The sequence below is a fragment of the Bos javanicus genome, chromosome 23, assembly GCF_032452875.1.
Source record: "Bos javanicus breed banteng chromosome 23, ARS-OSU_banteng_1.0, whole genome shotgun sequence".
NCBI lineage: Eukaryota > Metazoa > Chordata > Mammalia > Artiodactyla > Bovidae > Bos > Bos javanicus.
Genome location: NC_083890.1, coordinates 30,890,583 through 30,907,202, shown reverse-complemented (window position 1 = coordinate 30,907,202; position 16,620 = coordinate 30,890,583). Strand labels below are relative to the sequence as shown.

Below are 16,620 nucleotides of genomic sequence, written 5' to 3'. Positions count from 1 at the left end.
AATAGTTTTGTGTTTGTGTTTTTGTTTGTTTGTTTGTTTTTCAGTTATTTAGTATTGACTTAGATTTATAAATTTCTTGAATGAATTTTGGAACTAATGGTTTTTCATTAAGATTTTTAAAAATTTCAGTAGCATACTTATTTCCTCACCTGCTATTATTTGATGAGGAGATACTGATATTATCTGATGAGGAAACATTGATAATTTTTCTCTCAGTTGGATTTACCATGGGTTTGTTGTTTTTATGGGCTTGTTTACAATGATTTCATTCTTAGATTTATTTATTAACATGACTTTTTTCTATTTTCTAATTGATTTACTTCTCCTTTTATTTTGATTTCTTCTCTAACCTTTTCCTTGGGGGTTTCTTCCTCGTTCTTTTTCTGATTTCTTGAGTTGAATTCTTAGTTCATTTTGTTTCTGTTTAAACAGTGAAAGCAAGTGAGTGTATATATCTACCAAGTACTGATTTTTTTTAGTTGTCAACTATTGTTTTCTCTGGGTTTTTATTTTGCTTTGTTTTGTTTGTTAGTCTTTCTGGGAGATAAACTAGAGGGGGAAGAGGGAAGGCTCTCCTTGTCATACAGAAACTGTCTGCTTATGTCTTGGTAAAGAGGTCAGAGAGGCTTTATCCCAATAGAGGAAGGACATACCTAAGCCAACAGCAGAGACAGGATTTTAACAGGATATCGGTGACAATGGATGGAAGCCTCATTTTGGTGTTCAACCACTCAACCACAGCCAGTGCTCCAAAGGACTGGTGAGTTGATTCTCTGAAGCTGACGAGTGACTGAAGCCAGGGGTATCTGAAGAATACTCAGACCTACTCAGGAAGTTCATGGCCTGAGGTGAGGTTTGTGTTTGAAAACCTGGTAAAAGAATTTGATAGAACAAACATTAAATAAGGAAGGAGAGACATGCTAATAGTCCGTCATGCACTGAAGGGGAAACAAAAATACTTAAGCATTTTCTAGGTTTTCTACTTGCTCAATTGGCTATGCGAGACATATTATGCAGAGCAAGGGTTATCCTTTGTCTAAATTTTATAAAGCTTACCTGATAATTCATTTTACACCCTTTCTAAATGTTCCACCTAGGTTTACTTGATTACTTATATTTACCCTTCAGAAGCACAGGGAAGTTGGATCTGATTTTCATCTTAAAGGAGTTACGTTCTTTTACAGAATAACTTATCAGACAAAGAGTTTCAGAGAAAAGAGATATTGCAAACAGGAAAATTATTTGTAAGTTGTGAAAAATAAGGTTTTAAAAAATTATCTTTTTCTGTTTACACTAGTATTAGGCTTTTATAAAAAAAATTAAATATAGTGTATAAAAAAAAAGTGCTGGTTCTCTGTAAGTTTACCCCAAGTGATAATCATTGAGAACACACTGAAGATGATTATTTTACAAAAATGATCAGATCATATACTGTTTATTTGTTTACTCATATGCCTTTAGCATCTTGTAGTTTTTACTTTTAAAAATGATTGAGCATGTAGAAATTAAAATTCCCAAATGTTAGATGTTTGGGTTTTCCAATATAAAAAATGTTTGTGTACATGTTCAAACATTTGTAAAACTATTTTATATGGATAATTCAAAGCTAAGTTGCTGGATCAAGAGGTATGGACATACTAATTTTAACAGCTCTTGCCTTCCAAAAATACACAACTGACAGTGCCTCTATTTCCACATACTTCTCAATATTGAATATTATCAATCTTTGTCTTTCATAATCTTCAGGATTTTAGAAATCTCATTGTTTTAATGTAAATTCTTTATCAATTTTGAATACGTTTTAACAGTCATTGTTGTCGATCAAAAACTGTTCTAAAAATGCTGACTTATGTCCTTTGCCAATTTTTCTATTGGCTTGTTTTCTTTTCTTTTTCAGGGATCTTTGCTTATTAGGAAAATCAGCCCTGTGTCTTTTGAGATGTGTGGCATATTATATTTATATATATATGTGTGTGTGTGTACACACACACACACTGAGCTTATATTTTAGGGGGTTTTTTTCCCCCATTCAAAAATTCTAAATTTTTACATCACAAGTTCTATTTATCTTTCTCTTCGTGACTTTTCAGTTATGTCTTTAGGGTCTTTATGCCACACTTCCCCACTCCAAGGTAGCAGTAGTTTCACACTTACAAGTTCATCTTTAAGACAGCAGGCAGAGAAATCTTTTTAATGCCTAAGTCTGATCATGCTACTCCTCTGCTCAGAAATTCTGAATGGCTTCTCCTTTTGGAGTACAAAGTAATATCCTTAGACTCACCGACAATCACATTTCTCTCTCTTTACTCCCAACACCCTTTTGTTCCTTCAGCTCCAGACACAGAAATCTCCTTCCTGTTCTTAGATTATTTCAAACACAGTTCACTCTCAGCCTTTGCATTTTCTAACCCTCTCCCAGAAACACCTTTGCCTCTGATGGCTCATTTACTCATCTTCCTGAGTCTTTGCTCAGAAGTCAGTGTACTGGTGAGGTCCTTGGTGACCACCCTATTAGAATTGCATTACTACTTCATTCTCATCCCAAACTCCATATTTTCTTTATTTTCTCCTGAGTACTAACATCTACCACCTAACAATATATTTTTCTTGTTTATTGCCTGCCTCACTCCCCATCCTTTCTGCCGCCCCCCCCCCATCCCCCGAATTATAAATTCCATGAAGTCAAAGGCATTGTTCTGCTTTAAACTAAAGTTCCAGCTTGCAGAACATTGCCTGGCGTGGTAGGTGAATAAGCAATATTTGTGAAAGAAAGAGAAGAAGGAAAAAAAACACCTAAGCTTTCTTACCCATCATATTAATAAAGATCAAAATATTTTGTAACATGTTGACAAGTATAGGTTAACATCACAAGTGGGTTCCAAGATTAGTAATTTGGCAGTAACAAAAATACAAATGCTCCAACTCTGTGCTCTAGTAAATTCTTAGCTCTAGAAATATATACTATGGATATACCCTTATACACAAGAAGTTATGTGCAGAGTAATTTATTGAAAAAGAAAACAACCTACATAACCACCAACAGGGTCATTATTAATAAATTATGGCATAGTTGAACCCTATGTGATTATTTTTCTTTAAAAGAAAAAAGAGCAAAATGAAAGAAGTCTTTTATGTACAAAATCCAGAATCAATTAGTAGAAGGAAAAAAAGTTGCAGAACTGCTACCGTGTGTGTGTGTGTGTGTGTGTGTGTGTGTGTGTGTAATTTACAATGTATTAATTTTAGGTGTATAGCAGTGATTCAGTTATTTACATATATATATATATATATATATATATATATATATACATATATACACACACACATTTTTCAGATTCGTTTCCACTATAGGTCATAATTCTTTATAAATATTGAACGCTGTGAATGCATTACATATTCATATTGTTTAATAATTGAGTCAAAAAATTTGAGAGGGAATTTTTTTTTTTTTTTAAAGCAAAGAAAACTTCAGCCAGCGCTGAAGTCCCATAAATCAAATGTTCACAAGTGGGGTCCTCCGCGAGCTAGAACTGACTAGCTCCACCGAGGCGAGGCTTCCTAGAGCGGCCCGGAAGTGCCTGGCTGAAAGCAGCGGAGCGTCGATTGGTCAGTCAGTCTTTGTTCGTGCCGCCCCAAAGAACGCTAGCTGTTCTCCAGGCGTGAGGTGAGTCTCTCCCGGCTCCTGAGGAGGGGACAGGGCACAGTTGTAGGCAGCAACCCCCTCCCTACACCTCCCCCTTCCAGGCTGCCTCTTCAAACAGCTACGAGGGAGGACTAGGGCTTACATGCCCGGAGGACGGAGCTAAAGGGGAACACTGATTGTGAGCTGCTCTGCGAGGGTACTCTTATAACCCTCTTCCTAAATTGGAGCATGTACCCCCACAACCACTGAATCCTACGGACCGGTCCACCTCAGGTTGTGGAATGAAAAAGCCTCTTAACAAATACTCAGCGTTTACTCAATGCTTGCTGCCAGGCCAAGGGCTTTGCCTACTTGTTTACACATCAACCCTATGAGAAACCTGAGAATTTTTACAGATGAGGATCTAGTAACTTGCTTTAAATTACACAACAGCCCAGATTCAAATTCATGCTCCTGCTTCAGTGTTCTTATTTACAGCCTCATATCAGACTGTTTGGGCTTCTCTGGTGGCTCAGACGGTAAAGAATTTGCCTGCAATGCAGGAGATCCAGGTTCAATCCTTTGGTAGGGAAGATCCCCTGGAGAAGGGAATGGCAACCCACTCCAGTATTCTTGCCCGGAGAATCTCATGGACAGAAGAGCCTGGTGGGCTACAGTCCATGGGGTTGAAAAGAGTCGGACATGACTGAGCAACAGATTGTTTACTCAGCTCTGGTAGCTTCCTTTTATTAGTGTTTGTGTTCACAGCAGTTATTGTCATTTCTCTATGGCAATAGGTTTTTCTCTGAGACAAGATTCTGAGAGATTCCCCTTGACTCAGTCCCAGATAGAGGATTAATCTCCTGAAAAACAGCCCAGAATGACCACATTTCTGGAACTTGAAGAACAAAAAAGACTTCTAATAGTTAAAGCAGAAGACCATTACAGGGGACAGGACTCCATCTCACAAAAGTCCAGTCCTCACAGAAGGGAACTCTTCAGGCAGCACTTCAGGAAGCTCTGCTATCGGGATGCACCTGGACCCCGTGAAGCTCTTACCCAGCTCTGGGACCTTTGCCGCCAGTGGCTGAGGCCAGAATGCCACACAAAAGAGCAGATTTTAGACCTGCTGGTGCTTGAACAATTCCTGAGCATTCTCCCCAGGGACCTGCAAGCATGGGTGCAGGCACACCATCCGGAGACTGGAGAGGAGGCGGTGATTGTGCTGGAGGATCTGGAGAGAGAGCTTGATGAACCTCGAAAGCAGGTGGGAAGGCGGTAATCATTTGCCTATGAGTATTCAGGGTATATGCACCCAGCGGAGGCAAAAGGCATATGCAAGAATACCTGAAAATATTTTAATATGTTACCCTAGGGAAGAACAAGGCTTAGGGACTGGCACTACCCGTGTCAAATAACTAAAGTGTGACTGAGTAAAAAGAGACACTAGGCCAATTCTGTCAGTTTGGAAGGCTAGGATCAGTGAGAAGCTATAGGAAGGCAAATAGGTGTCAGAGGAAAACAAAGAATTTTCTAATATTCATGGTTACCTATACACAAAATGCTTCCCTGGTGGCTCAGATGGTAAAGAATCTGCCTGCAATGCAGGAGAGACCTGGGTTCAGTCCCTGAGTTGGGAAGATTCTCTGGAGGATGGCATGGCAACCCACTCCAGTATTCTTGCCTGGAGAATCCCCATGGACAGAGATGCCTGGTGGGCTACAGTCCACGGGGTAGCAAACAGTGGAACATGACTGAGCGACTAAGCACAGCACATACATAAAATAGGCTACCTTGTAATAAAAAACTCCCCTTCGAGGAGGGGTTCAAGTAGATAACAAGGATATTGCAGAACAGCACTGTCTGTGACCCATTCACATTTAATACCTATAATTAAATATACATTTAATATATGGTAATTAAATATGAGCATATATGTAATTTAAATTTTTAGTACCCACATTTGTGAAATATATTTACCAAAAATATGTAATCATGCAATCAATATTAAACATGAGGTATTTTACATTCTTTTTTTTCAGTTTTCAAAATTTGTATGTATTTTATATATCTCAATTTGTATTAGCTATATTTCAGGTGCTCAGTAACCACATTTGACTAGTGGCTATCATCCTGGACCACACAGTTATAGAAGCTGCTGCTGCTGCTAAGTTGCTTCAGTCGTGTCCGATCCTGTGCAACCCCACAGACAGCAGCCCACCAGGCTCCTCTCTCCCTGGGATTCTCCAGGCAAGAACACTGGAGTGGGTTTCCATTTCCTTCTCCAATGCATGAGAGTGAAAAGTGAAAGTGAAGTCACTCAGTCGTGTCCGACTCTTCGCGACCCCATGGACTGTAGCCAACCAGGCTCCTCCATCCATGGGATTTTCCAGGCAAGAGTACTGGAGTGGGTTGCCATTTCCTTCTCCTAGTTTTAGAAGGAATGCCCCCATTTGGTGGAAGTTGAGTTCAATGATATTTAAGGTATCTCAAGTCCCAAGACTATGATTCTGGGCCTCTGCAGATCACTGTTAGAGACACTGAATTTTACTCTCCAGTGTCCTGAAGTGTAGATTAGCCTCTGTCTCGTTTTTAGTCATTATTGCCATTTGCAGTTAAATGATAATTTGTCCTCTTTTCTGTGGCCCTGGTTCCTGGCACATTTCTTCTGATCTAGCTCTGAAGTTCTTTCTGTTCTTTCACAAAATCTACTTTTTGTGATTTTGTGGTTGCACCAAACATACTTCATTTTTCCCAGGTTCCAGGCAATTCAGAAAGACAGGACGCACTTTTGGACAAGTTGGCCCCCTTGAGAAGGCCACATGAGTCATTGACTATCCAGCTTCATCCCAAGAAGACCTGTCAGGAGCAGAAATCTGGGGAGGCCCAAAGGAATGGTAATGTACAGGCGTTTGTATATATGAAGGAAGAGCTGGTTCCTTAGAGATGAGCTTCTTCATTTTCTTCTTCTCCTTTTTAAGTTTTTCTGCTTGTCCTTCACTTCATTGTGGAAGATTTTATCTCCCTTCCTCCCTTGACCTTATCATTAGACTTAGGTGCTATTTTTTAATGAGTCTTATGGGCAGGAGTTTCAGGAGGTAGAAGCTGAAAGATTCAGACCATTTTAATAAGCTTTAGTAAGCTTAACTTTATGGAATCTTCACTTATGTTCTGTAAGAAGCCATATAATAAGTTTCTCTCCTCACCTTTGGGAGATGACAGGACATGCACTTATAAAATAGTACACAATAATAACATGTCAACATGCTAAATTCTATTGTGTATAACACAGGTTATTATTATGATGATTAATGGCTTGTCTGTGCAAAACTTTAAATTCTAGATGGTCTTTCCTTATGTTTTTATACAAATACTTCTGGACAGTTTCACTCTGCTTCTCATTAGTGTAAGTCCAGAAAAATACACACATACTATACCTAAAATTGTAGAGGTTTACGTATGTGCTGCTACCAAAATATTCCATTTCAAGAGAATACTATGCAGTTAAAATATGAATTGTATTTTCTAATTCTAATCAGCTGAAAGATGCCTCATGAAATCTAGCTATCCTGTGAGGCCTGTGGATTCTTAGGGAAGTCCATTTTGTCTGCATTGAACAGTGTGAATATGACTTTTTTCTAAAGTACCACCCTGGCAACTTTTTTAATCTATATACCCCCCAACCAGGCTCCCCACCAAAAAACAGACAAGGGAAGAACAAAACAACTATCACACACACACACACACAAACCCTGTAGAAATCACAGGAAATACATTTGAAGAAATGCCTCTCAACTTTATTAAAATAATATAATATCTGGTCCAAATCCTCATTTTACAATTGAACAGATATACCCACAGTGGCTATGACTTTTCCAAGTTTCCATAGGAGTCACAGGGAGAGCTGGGGCTCCTGCCTACTAGTCCAGAACAATATTTTAAAACCATCATAGTAATAACCCAATAAAGCCAGTGTCTTTTAAAATAAATTTATTATTAAATAGACCTTTTTATGCAGGATCTTGTTTTAAAATTTTCATTCTATCCATATCAGCAAGATTATGAATATTATCTGTTGGCTAGGATAATGAAACTCAGCTCTGTAAACATAACTTGGAATTATAAGTGAGGTCATTTAATACAGAATTATCTTCATATATGAGAGAACTTGGAGAACTGAGTGTCTTGCAGTTCTTTCTAACACATTGTCAGGTATTTCAAAGGAAACTTTTTGGATATGCTATTAACCCACAACACTGACTCTCTGGTAGAAGTGATAGTCTCCCTAACTTTGTTCCTGTTTCACTTCACTCGGCATTTAACCGTGTCCTTTCCCTCTATACTGTCAACCAAGTTGTACATATGGTAATCAGATGATTTTTATGGACATATCCTCATCCCAGTGACCAGCAGGACTGGGCTCATCTGGAGTGATAAGGCAATTCATGGATGTACCAAAATAAAATTGGAAGAATAGCCCTGGCAGAAGATGCAAAAATGAAATAGTCCTAATCTTGTCTCTGAAACAGGATCACCTTATATCATATTAGCCTGGGATTAGCTGGCAATTAGAAAAGATACATCAACAGAGCCCTGAAATTCCAGTTGGCCAAGTAAACTGCAGGTCCCTGAGATGAGTAAAGTTCACATTTGACAGTTTCCATACAATTTTCTTTACATTGTTTAATTGCAGATATAATGGAGAGGGTTATAATTTGAATTGCTAACCCTATATATTTTTTTGTAATTCTTTGAAGTCTTGGTGAGGGATTTTCTCCAGACTTTTCTTGAAGTCATGCGAGAGAGATTCATCCTAAAGACTGGTAGATTCCTCTGAAGGTAGTAACTGACCACAGGTGCAAACTCTTTGTGTTCTTTAAAAAAAAAAGAAAAAAAACTCATCTTCATCAGTAAGCCACCAAAAACCAACTGTCAGTGCCTCCAGTATGTAAAAGCAGCAACTGAGCCAAGGTGTTGATGTTTGAAAACACTTTCTTAATGGTATGGTGGTATCTCTAATTTCCATGATTTGTTTAATGATCATTAACCTACTAACTTAGCAATACTTCTGCCACACATTATAATTTTCCACATGCTTTATCATACATTTCCTCATCTAATCAAACAATAGGTAAGGAGGAGGGTACAGAGATGATATGGAACCAAATGGTTATGATCTGCCAACATTTAAAGAGTTTTCAGTAGAGCCAGGACTGAAATCTTGACCTTCTGGCTCTAATCCAGTCCTTTTATTCTAGCCAGAGATAAAATGGTATTTAGATTCCAAAACAATATTATTTTAGAGCAAATAATCAAACTTAAAAAAAAAATCTATTGCCTGATTAAAAATATGTATTGTAAAGAAGAAGGTAAAATTTGAGGAAGATTTGGTAGCAAGAGGATATTGTGATGACAGTGAAAAGTGGAGTTCACTCAGTCCAGAGCCAGTGTTTTCCATACCCAGCCCAGGCACTGAAATGTTCTGGTAGTTCTTGCTGTTTCTCCCGTCATGCCGAGTGGACCACTGTAAACCATGTGATTAAATGATTGTTGCACAGTTGGGATTCCTAGACCTGTTGAGATGGAGGTTTCAGCATAACCAAACAGATGACATCCAACATTAGACCACATAGGATTATCCCCTCCAAATCATTAAAACACCTACTTACTTATAAAATTTATTGACTACTTGCTGTGTGTCAAGTTCCATGCTAAGCTTGGGATTGAGGATATGGGATTGGGAAGAGGGAAAAGAGCACATCCAATTTAGGAGGTTAGGGAAGACTTCCTGGAGGAGACAGCATTTGAGATGGACCTTGAATAATAGGTAGGTCAGTGGCTCTCAAAGTGTGGTCTCTAGACCAGCAGTATCTATCATACCAAGAACTGCAAATTCCTGGGCTGCACTCCAGCCTTATCAGATCAGAAGCCCTGGTGGTAGGGAGCCCAGCGATCTGTTTTGTTAAGCCATCCAGATGATTCTGATGCACAATAAAGTTTGAGAACCACCAAGCTAGGATTTAGACAAGACGAGATGATAGCGAGGACATCAGTTTCAGAAGAAAGGATTCAACCCAGAACATATGCCAGACCATCTACTGTCACTTCCTGCTTATCTTCCTCCCTCTATTTATCCTGACCATGTTTTCTCTCCGCTTTTAGCTATTATTTATGCACACTTTGCTCCCTCGATGGTTCCTACTCAGTACATTCCTCTCAAATCCCTCATCCCATTACCCTCTCCAATCACTTTTACTTGGTTTTACTCCCACTTACTACCTATGTTTCAGACTCCTTAAATTTCTCCCAAAGTACCTCCCTCACCTTCTTTGTTTTCTAATCTGTTTATCCTTCTTAATTATCATTGGTGTATCTGGAGTTCCCATTTACCACTCTGCGTTTGCATGTGATTGCCTTGTCCACATTTTTGCTTTTTCTTTTCCTCCTAGTTTATTCCCAAATAATAATTCTGATGTCATTCTTAGTGGCCTCTTTGTAAATTTCTTCCCTATATTGCCCATATATGTTTTGATGGTGCCATTTATCTAATTTGTGCATTGTATGTGATTTTTCATTTTTATAACATTTTTAATATTTACATGTTCTTTATTCCATGGGTTTCTTGCTTCTCAAACCTAGAATAGGACCTATTTGTATACTGTACATTTGTTACAGGTGATGAAACCAAGACTAACACTGAAGAGTTGTCCCAGAAGGAAGATAAATCCAAAGACATGGAATTCTTTGGGAAGATAAATGACAGACTTAACAAAGATATTCTTCAGTATCCTGAATCCAAAGATGCTTTTGAAAGTGAGGGCATTTTCAAGTGGCAACAGAGGAAAAGAAGATGCTATAAATGTGATGACTGTGGAAAAAGTTTCAGTCATAGCTCAGACCTTAGTAAACACAGGAGAACACACACTGGAGAAAAGCCCTATAAATGTGATGAATGTGGAAAATCTTTCATTCAACGCTCACATCTCATTGGACATCATAGAGTACACAGTGGGGTGAAACCCTATAAATGTAAAGAATGTGGGAAAGATTTCAGTGGGCGCACAGGTCTCATTCAGCATCAGAGAATCCACACAGGTGAAAAACCCTATGAATGTGATGAGTGTGGGAGGCCCTTCCGTGTAAGTTCAGCCCTTATTAGACATCAAAGAATTCATACAGCAAATAAACTCTACTAATATGGTGTAAGTAACAAAAGTTCTTTAGCCACTCAGGCCAAATTAGTTATCAGAGAAATCTACCTTGGAGACCTTGAGTATCCTAAATGTAGGCAAAGCTTCAATCATCATTAAAAATTGCTCTGGCACCAAAGAATCTACCTGAGTAAAATTTCCTTTTATTTCTAAATTTGTCTTAGAGTTGTACACCCTCAAAGTCTTAACGTGAAAAGTAGTTTGGAGCATTGAGACCATGCTACCCTTTTTCAGTCTGATGCTGATTCCAGATTGTTACCACAGTGTCTACATCTGATCTTGACCAGAGGGCAAGGATAAGAGTCAGGGAGGTACAGAAAGATTTCAGGGCAGAGACAGCCTGGAGTGATAGTGGCAATAAAAGAAAGTCCAGTGGGACCTGAGATAACTGCTGCCATAAGGCAAAGGAGGCATGGTATTAAAGGAGATCTAAGTTGTTAGTACCATGAAGGATTAGTCAGTGCCCTAGTAAGTCTGTAGAAACCCACAAAAAATTGATGAGGAGACGACCATTTGGAAAGAAGAGCTCTGAGTCCAATCACAGCCACAGTTTCTGGAAATGAAGATGTTATATGTTAGACACTGTAATCCAGAATCACTGGGTTCTAGCAGAAAGCCATCGTGGAATGATGGCACCTCTTCTAAAAGAACCCTAAACATGGAAGGCAGTTTCTCAAATTGTTGTGAAACATGTATCACTTCTCCCATCATTTTTGGAGGGAGGCAAGAACTTGTAGTTTTCATGAACTAGTAGAACAGACAGTGACAGTTAAGAGGCACCTAAAGGGAATATGGGGACAGTTCTTTCAGACACAGGTGGGGGTGGTGGTTAAACTGGTGATTCTGAATGGGGAAGCAATAGCTATGAAGGGAAGAAATGGTTGACGGTTGGGGAGGAGGAGATGTCAGAGGTATGCACAGGCATTGGTGAAGAGAGAGGAAACAAGATAGAACAGAAAGGGATGGAATGAAAAGAGAATGATAAAAAAGGAATAAAGGTATAAGGAAAGGAACAAAGATAAGAGATGGTGATGGGGAAGAGAAAAGGGTGACAATTCTAATATTGACATCAATTATATTTGAAACTGTGGGGCACATGTCACAAGTCATGCAAAGGTGAACAGATAGCTTATCCCAAGGTCATTGAGTCATACATGCACATGTTATTTATGTTATCTTTATTGAGTCCACAGTCTCATCCTGAGCATGAAATTATTTATAGTCTAACCAAAAAGTCCATCAACAGTGAAAACCTACTAGAAACTTTGAAATGCTTCAAAACAACCTGTTCTCCTCTTAGTAATATCGCGAGAGATTAAGGTTCTAAAAGAATAGATCTCTCAGTCTTTCTTACTCAAATCCTCTAGAGCACAGTTTCTCAACCTTGGTTTTACTGACATTTTCACCCAGACGATTCCTTGTGAATTTGTCTCTGCACTATGGGATGTTTAGCAGTTTGCCTGGCCTCTACCCCTAGAGGCCACCAGCAGCCCCAACTTGTGACAAGCAAAAACTTCTTAAGAGATGCAAATATTCCCTGAAAGGCAAAACCTTTCCCCTACCCCACCAGCCTAGTTGAAGAATCACTGCTGTGTAGGAAAATAATCTGATTTCCATGACTGTCCCACATCATATAAGATTCAATTTAGAAATATATATGACCAGCACTGCTAGACCATTTTTCTACCCCACAAAATGATTCCCAGAATACCTAAAATCTATGCAGCACACATGCTAAAGTAGTCTACTTTAGGAAGCCATACCTCACTTAGTTTTGAGCATCAGAGGAATCTCCTCAAATATGACCTGTATAAAGAGCTTACAATTGCATTTTTCTAGACCTTCTTCCCTCTACCATACTTCTGATACTACCCTCTCCTTTGCCCCTTTTGATCCAACAATGAACAGACATTTTATCCTTTAACTATCTGTGCTGTCCAATACATTAGCCACTACGTACATGTGGCTATTTAGCACTTGAAAGATGGCTATGCAACTGAGGAACTAAATTTTTTTTCACTTTAATTTAAATTTAAAAACTGATACTCAATTCAGATATTGGAAAACCTTTAAGTATGTTTAGAGTAATTTGTGTATAGGAATCTATTTTTTCCACTGAATTTTATGCCATCTCAATATAGATCAAGTAGTTCCAATGAAAATTTAATAACAATTGAGATGTGTAATAAGTGTAAACACTGGCTTTCAAAGACTTAGAATGAAAAAAGGTATTAACTTTCATTTATAAGTTTAGATTTTAAAATAATATTTTGGACATACTGGTTTAAATAAAATATAATACAATTAATTTCATCTGTCTTTTAACATTTTTAATGTGGCTACTAGAAAACTTAAAATTACATAGGTGGATCACATTACATTCCTATTTATTGGAAAACACTGATCAAGATCTCATTCTCAGGGCAGGTCCAATTCACTACTGTATTCCAAACCACCTCAATTCTGTACAGCTAAGTTCTGCTGTGCCAAAGACTATACCTATTTCTTTTTATTCGTTAATCTAATAAGTATTTGCTTAGTGCATGCTGTGTTCCAACCCTCTCTTCTAGGTATTGGGGCTATAGCAAGATAAGATCCCTACTTATATAAGCCTACATTACAGTAAAGGGAGACAAGACATATCAAAGAGCATTAATGGTATGTGGAATATATAACAATGAACTGAAACAGAGTGACTGACTACTACAAGTAATCAGAAAAGGCTTTTCCGGACAGCTGACATTTTAACTGAAATATAAATGTCCAGCCTTGGGAAGTTCTGCAGAAGACCATGCCAGGAAAAGCGAATAACTAATACAGCCTGTATGGTAGGAATGAATCTGATGTGTTTACAGGAAATGAAAGAAAGTCACTGGGTCTAAAGCACTAGCTTATAAGAAATGTATAAAGTTAGGCTAAAGAGGTGAGCAGGGGATATGTATTCTAAGCATGGGGCACCACTGGAAGGGAAAGACATGATCTGATTTATCTTTTTAAAAAACCCTTCTGGCCCTTTAGGGAACCAAGAGTGAGGAAAGAGAAGAAGTAAGAAAACCAGTCAAGAGCCTACTGCAGTAACCCAGATGAGAGAAGGCAGTGGCACTGACCAAAGTGGACATGAAGAGAAATAAACAGATTCAAGGTATATTTTGGAGATAAAGCCAGAACAATTTGCTAAAAGAAAAGAATGGTATACACCCCCTAAATTCTCACGCAAGAAGATGTTTAAATACTGGGTTAAACATTTGAAATTCCATTTTTGTACAGTCAAATATCAGCAATTTCAAATGATTTAACTTAGTAGAAACAAAATAAGAACAGAGAAGAATCTAGAGAGAAATGGAACAGGAAAAAGGACTCTGAAATTGTGTAGGGGCCTAATTAATTTGTGAAATGAAAATCTGTATACTTTTCTCCTTAAAACTCTCTGTGGAAGGCACCCTTTGTTAAGCTCTTTGTCTAGACAGAAATTGTCAACAAACCTGATTCAGAACACTGCTATAATAACATGTCTCAGTACAAACTTTCTTCTGGATTGCACATTTCCTAAACTGGTAAAATCAGGTTATCAGTGAAAGGCAGTAGAGCAGAGGTTAAGAGAAGACTGCCTGGGTATGAATCTTTGCTTTTCCTGTTTCTAATTATATGACCTTGGCATATCCATTTTCTGTGCCTCATATCCCCCATCTGTAAAACAGTGGTAACATGCTGTCTACCTCAAAAAGTAGGAATTACACAAGGGACCAAATGTCTTGGGTTTAGAACAGTACCTGCACATAGTAAATACTGTTAGTATTAGGCTAGGCCAATAATACTTAAGTATTCTTAACTATTGTTAAGTCTTTTTGTTCATCAAAATGCATCATGTTCAGCATTTCTTCCCCTCAAAGCTGCTTAAACTAGTTGAGTGGTATTTTATCTTCATGAATTCACTGCAGCAACTGTTGCTGTTGTGTATGTGTTTTCCCGTAATGCTAACAATTACCCTAATTCTGAACTGCTCCTTAAATACCTAACCCAATTCCAGCCCGGACGGTCCCACCCGACGGAGAACATCATCCGCGTCACCCTCACTTGGGCAGTCACCCGCCAGCCCTCGTCTCCCGGCGGTTTCCAGCCCCTGGCACTGGGCCCAGCTCACAGTGCCGTTTACCTGGCCGCAGAAGCCGGCCCCGGGAGCTCTGGAACCTTTAGCTACCGGAAGTGGCCAGGACGCGTGAGAGCGCGAGGAAAGGGGCCGGTCTTTCCCGGATCCAGAAGCACTGAGGGTGACCTGGGAAGGAGCTTAGGACCCCGGGTGGAGGAAGCGGAGAACCGTCTGAGGGATCCAAGAACTCCGTCATTTAAGTGGGTTCTTGAGAGGGAAAGGAAGTAGGTCATCTTTCCAACATGAACTTGAAATAAGTAATGTTCTTCTATTCCGTACCTTCTCTCATTTTCGCTGTTTTACACACCTCATTTTTGGATTCCTAGAGAAGGCTTTCTGATTAAAGTAAAATCTGAGCCAGACCTTGAAGAATGGACAGAGTTTAGTTAAGTGCAGAGTAGTAGGAAATGTACTTCTACCAGAAGGGTCAGTATGAGCAAAAGTGTGATACTGAGTGAAATAGCAGATAGAATCAAGCCATCTTCTATTAAGTCAGACATTAAAGAGATTTGCAGAAATGTCAAATGATTCCACCCCTTTTACTTTTTTGGAAAATACAGATAAACTTCATAAAATATTAAAGTAACATAAAATATGTTACCTAACATGTAATGGGTACCTTACTGTTACTTTAAAGAAAAACTTTAATTCCTTGGCTTTAATTTCCAACACAGCAAAATCTTGTTTTATATGACCCATGTAAACAAACTCTTTGGAGTCCTCACTAGTTTTTAAGAATATAAAAGGAGTCATGAGACCAAAATATTTGAGAATATGCTATTCCGTACACTATATGAAGTGATGCTTCTGAAACTAAAATGTAGAACAACTATGGAACATGCAGGAACACCTTGAGGCCCTAGGTGTGGAAAATGTTTGGAGTCTTATTAGAAACATGTCATCTGCTTATACAAACAACGAAAGTATGAGTGACCAGAGTCTTAACATTTTTTTGTGTTCTGGTGGGTCTTTCATTGCTGTTGGACCTAGTGACTCAGGAAGTTTAAAATATGTTCTAAACCCTGGTGTGGCTAATTCTAGTAGTGATTTAAAAGGGTTAAAAGTTTATTTTTCATAGTCAATAGATAATATATCTGTACCTGAAAAATTCAAGAAATGGTAGTGTTATGTTATTTTTAAATGTGGAGGTTAATAAAAAAGTAAACGGAAGGAGTTAAAGTGGTTGCCTCTGGGGAATAGATATTGATAACAAAAGGGAAGAGTGAGGCCTTGTGTTTATCACACCGTAAGCCTCAGAGTACTATTAATTTTATTTACTTTTTTAAAATGTCTTTTTATTAGCAAAATCCACAAATCAGATGTGCAACTCAATGAATTTTTATAATATGTGCAACCATGTAACTACAACGCCAACCCATAATAAACATTTTTTTATCTTCTGTCACCACAGATATTAATCTTGATATTAATTTTACTTAAATGCTCACACAAGGCTACTTTTATTCAACATGATAGGTAGGAAGTTAGACATGAGTAACTGGAGGGGAGGCCTGGCTGAAAGGGATGCAATCTGATCTCTAAACTCCATCCCAGACACATCCAGGAGAGTTCACAGATATGCTACAAAATAACCACAGAGACATTTCAACTCCTGTACATGGGTCCTAGGTACACAGTGG

The 16,620-nt window shown here is 38.5% G+C and overlaps 1 protein-coding gene across 2 annotated transcripts; it reads left to right on the top strand.

Moving 5' to 3' along the window:
- Positions 1–49: 49 nt before the first annotated feature.
- Positions 50–16,390, top strand: ZSCAN16 (zinc finger and SCAN domain containing 16). Of its 2 annotated transcripts, none has more exons than XM_061398653.1 (5): positions 50–848; positions 3,458–3,664; positions 4,420–4,889; positions 6,381–6,519; positions 13,852–16,390. In XM_061398653.1, the coding sequence occupies exons 3-5, from the start codon at positions 4,503–4,505 to the stop codon at positions 13,863–13,865; spliced, it is 540 nt and encodes a 179-aa protein (XP_061254637.1). In that variant the 5' UTR covers positions 50–848; positions 3,458–3,664; positions 4,420–4,502; the 3' UTR covers positions 13,866–16,390. The 2 variants fall into 2 exon arrangements, with proteins under 2 accessions (XP_061254637.1, XP_061254636.1); XM_061398652.1 differs by lacking the exon at positions 13,852–16,390 and adding an exon at positions 10,298–10,954.
- The last annotated feature ends 230 nt before the right edge of the window (positions 16,391–16,620 follow it).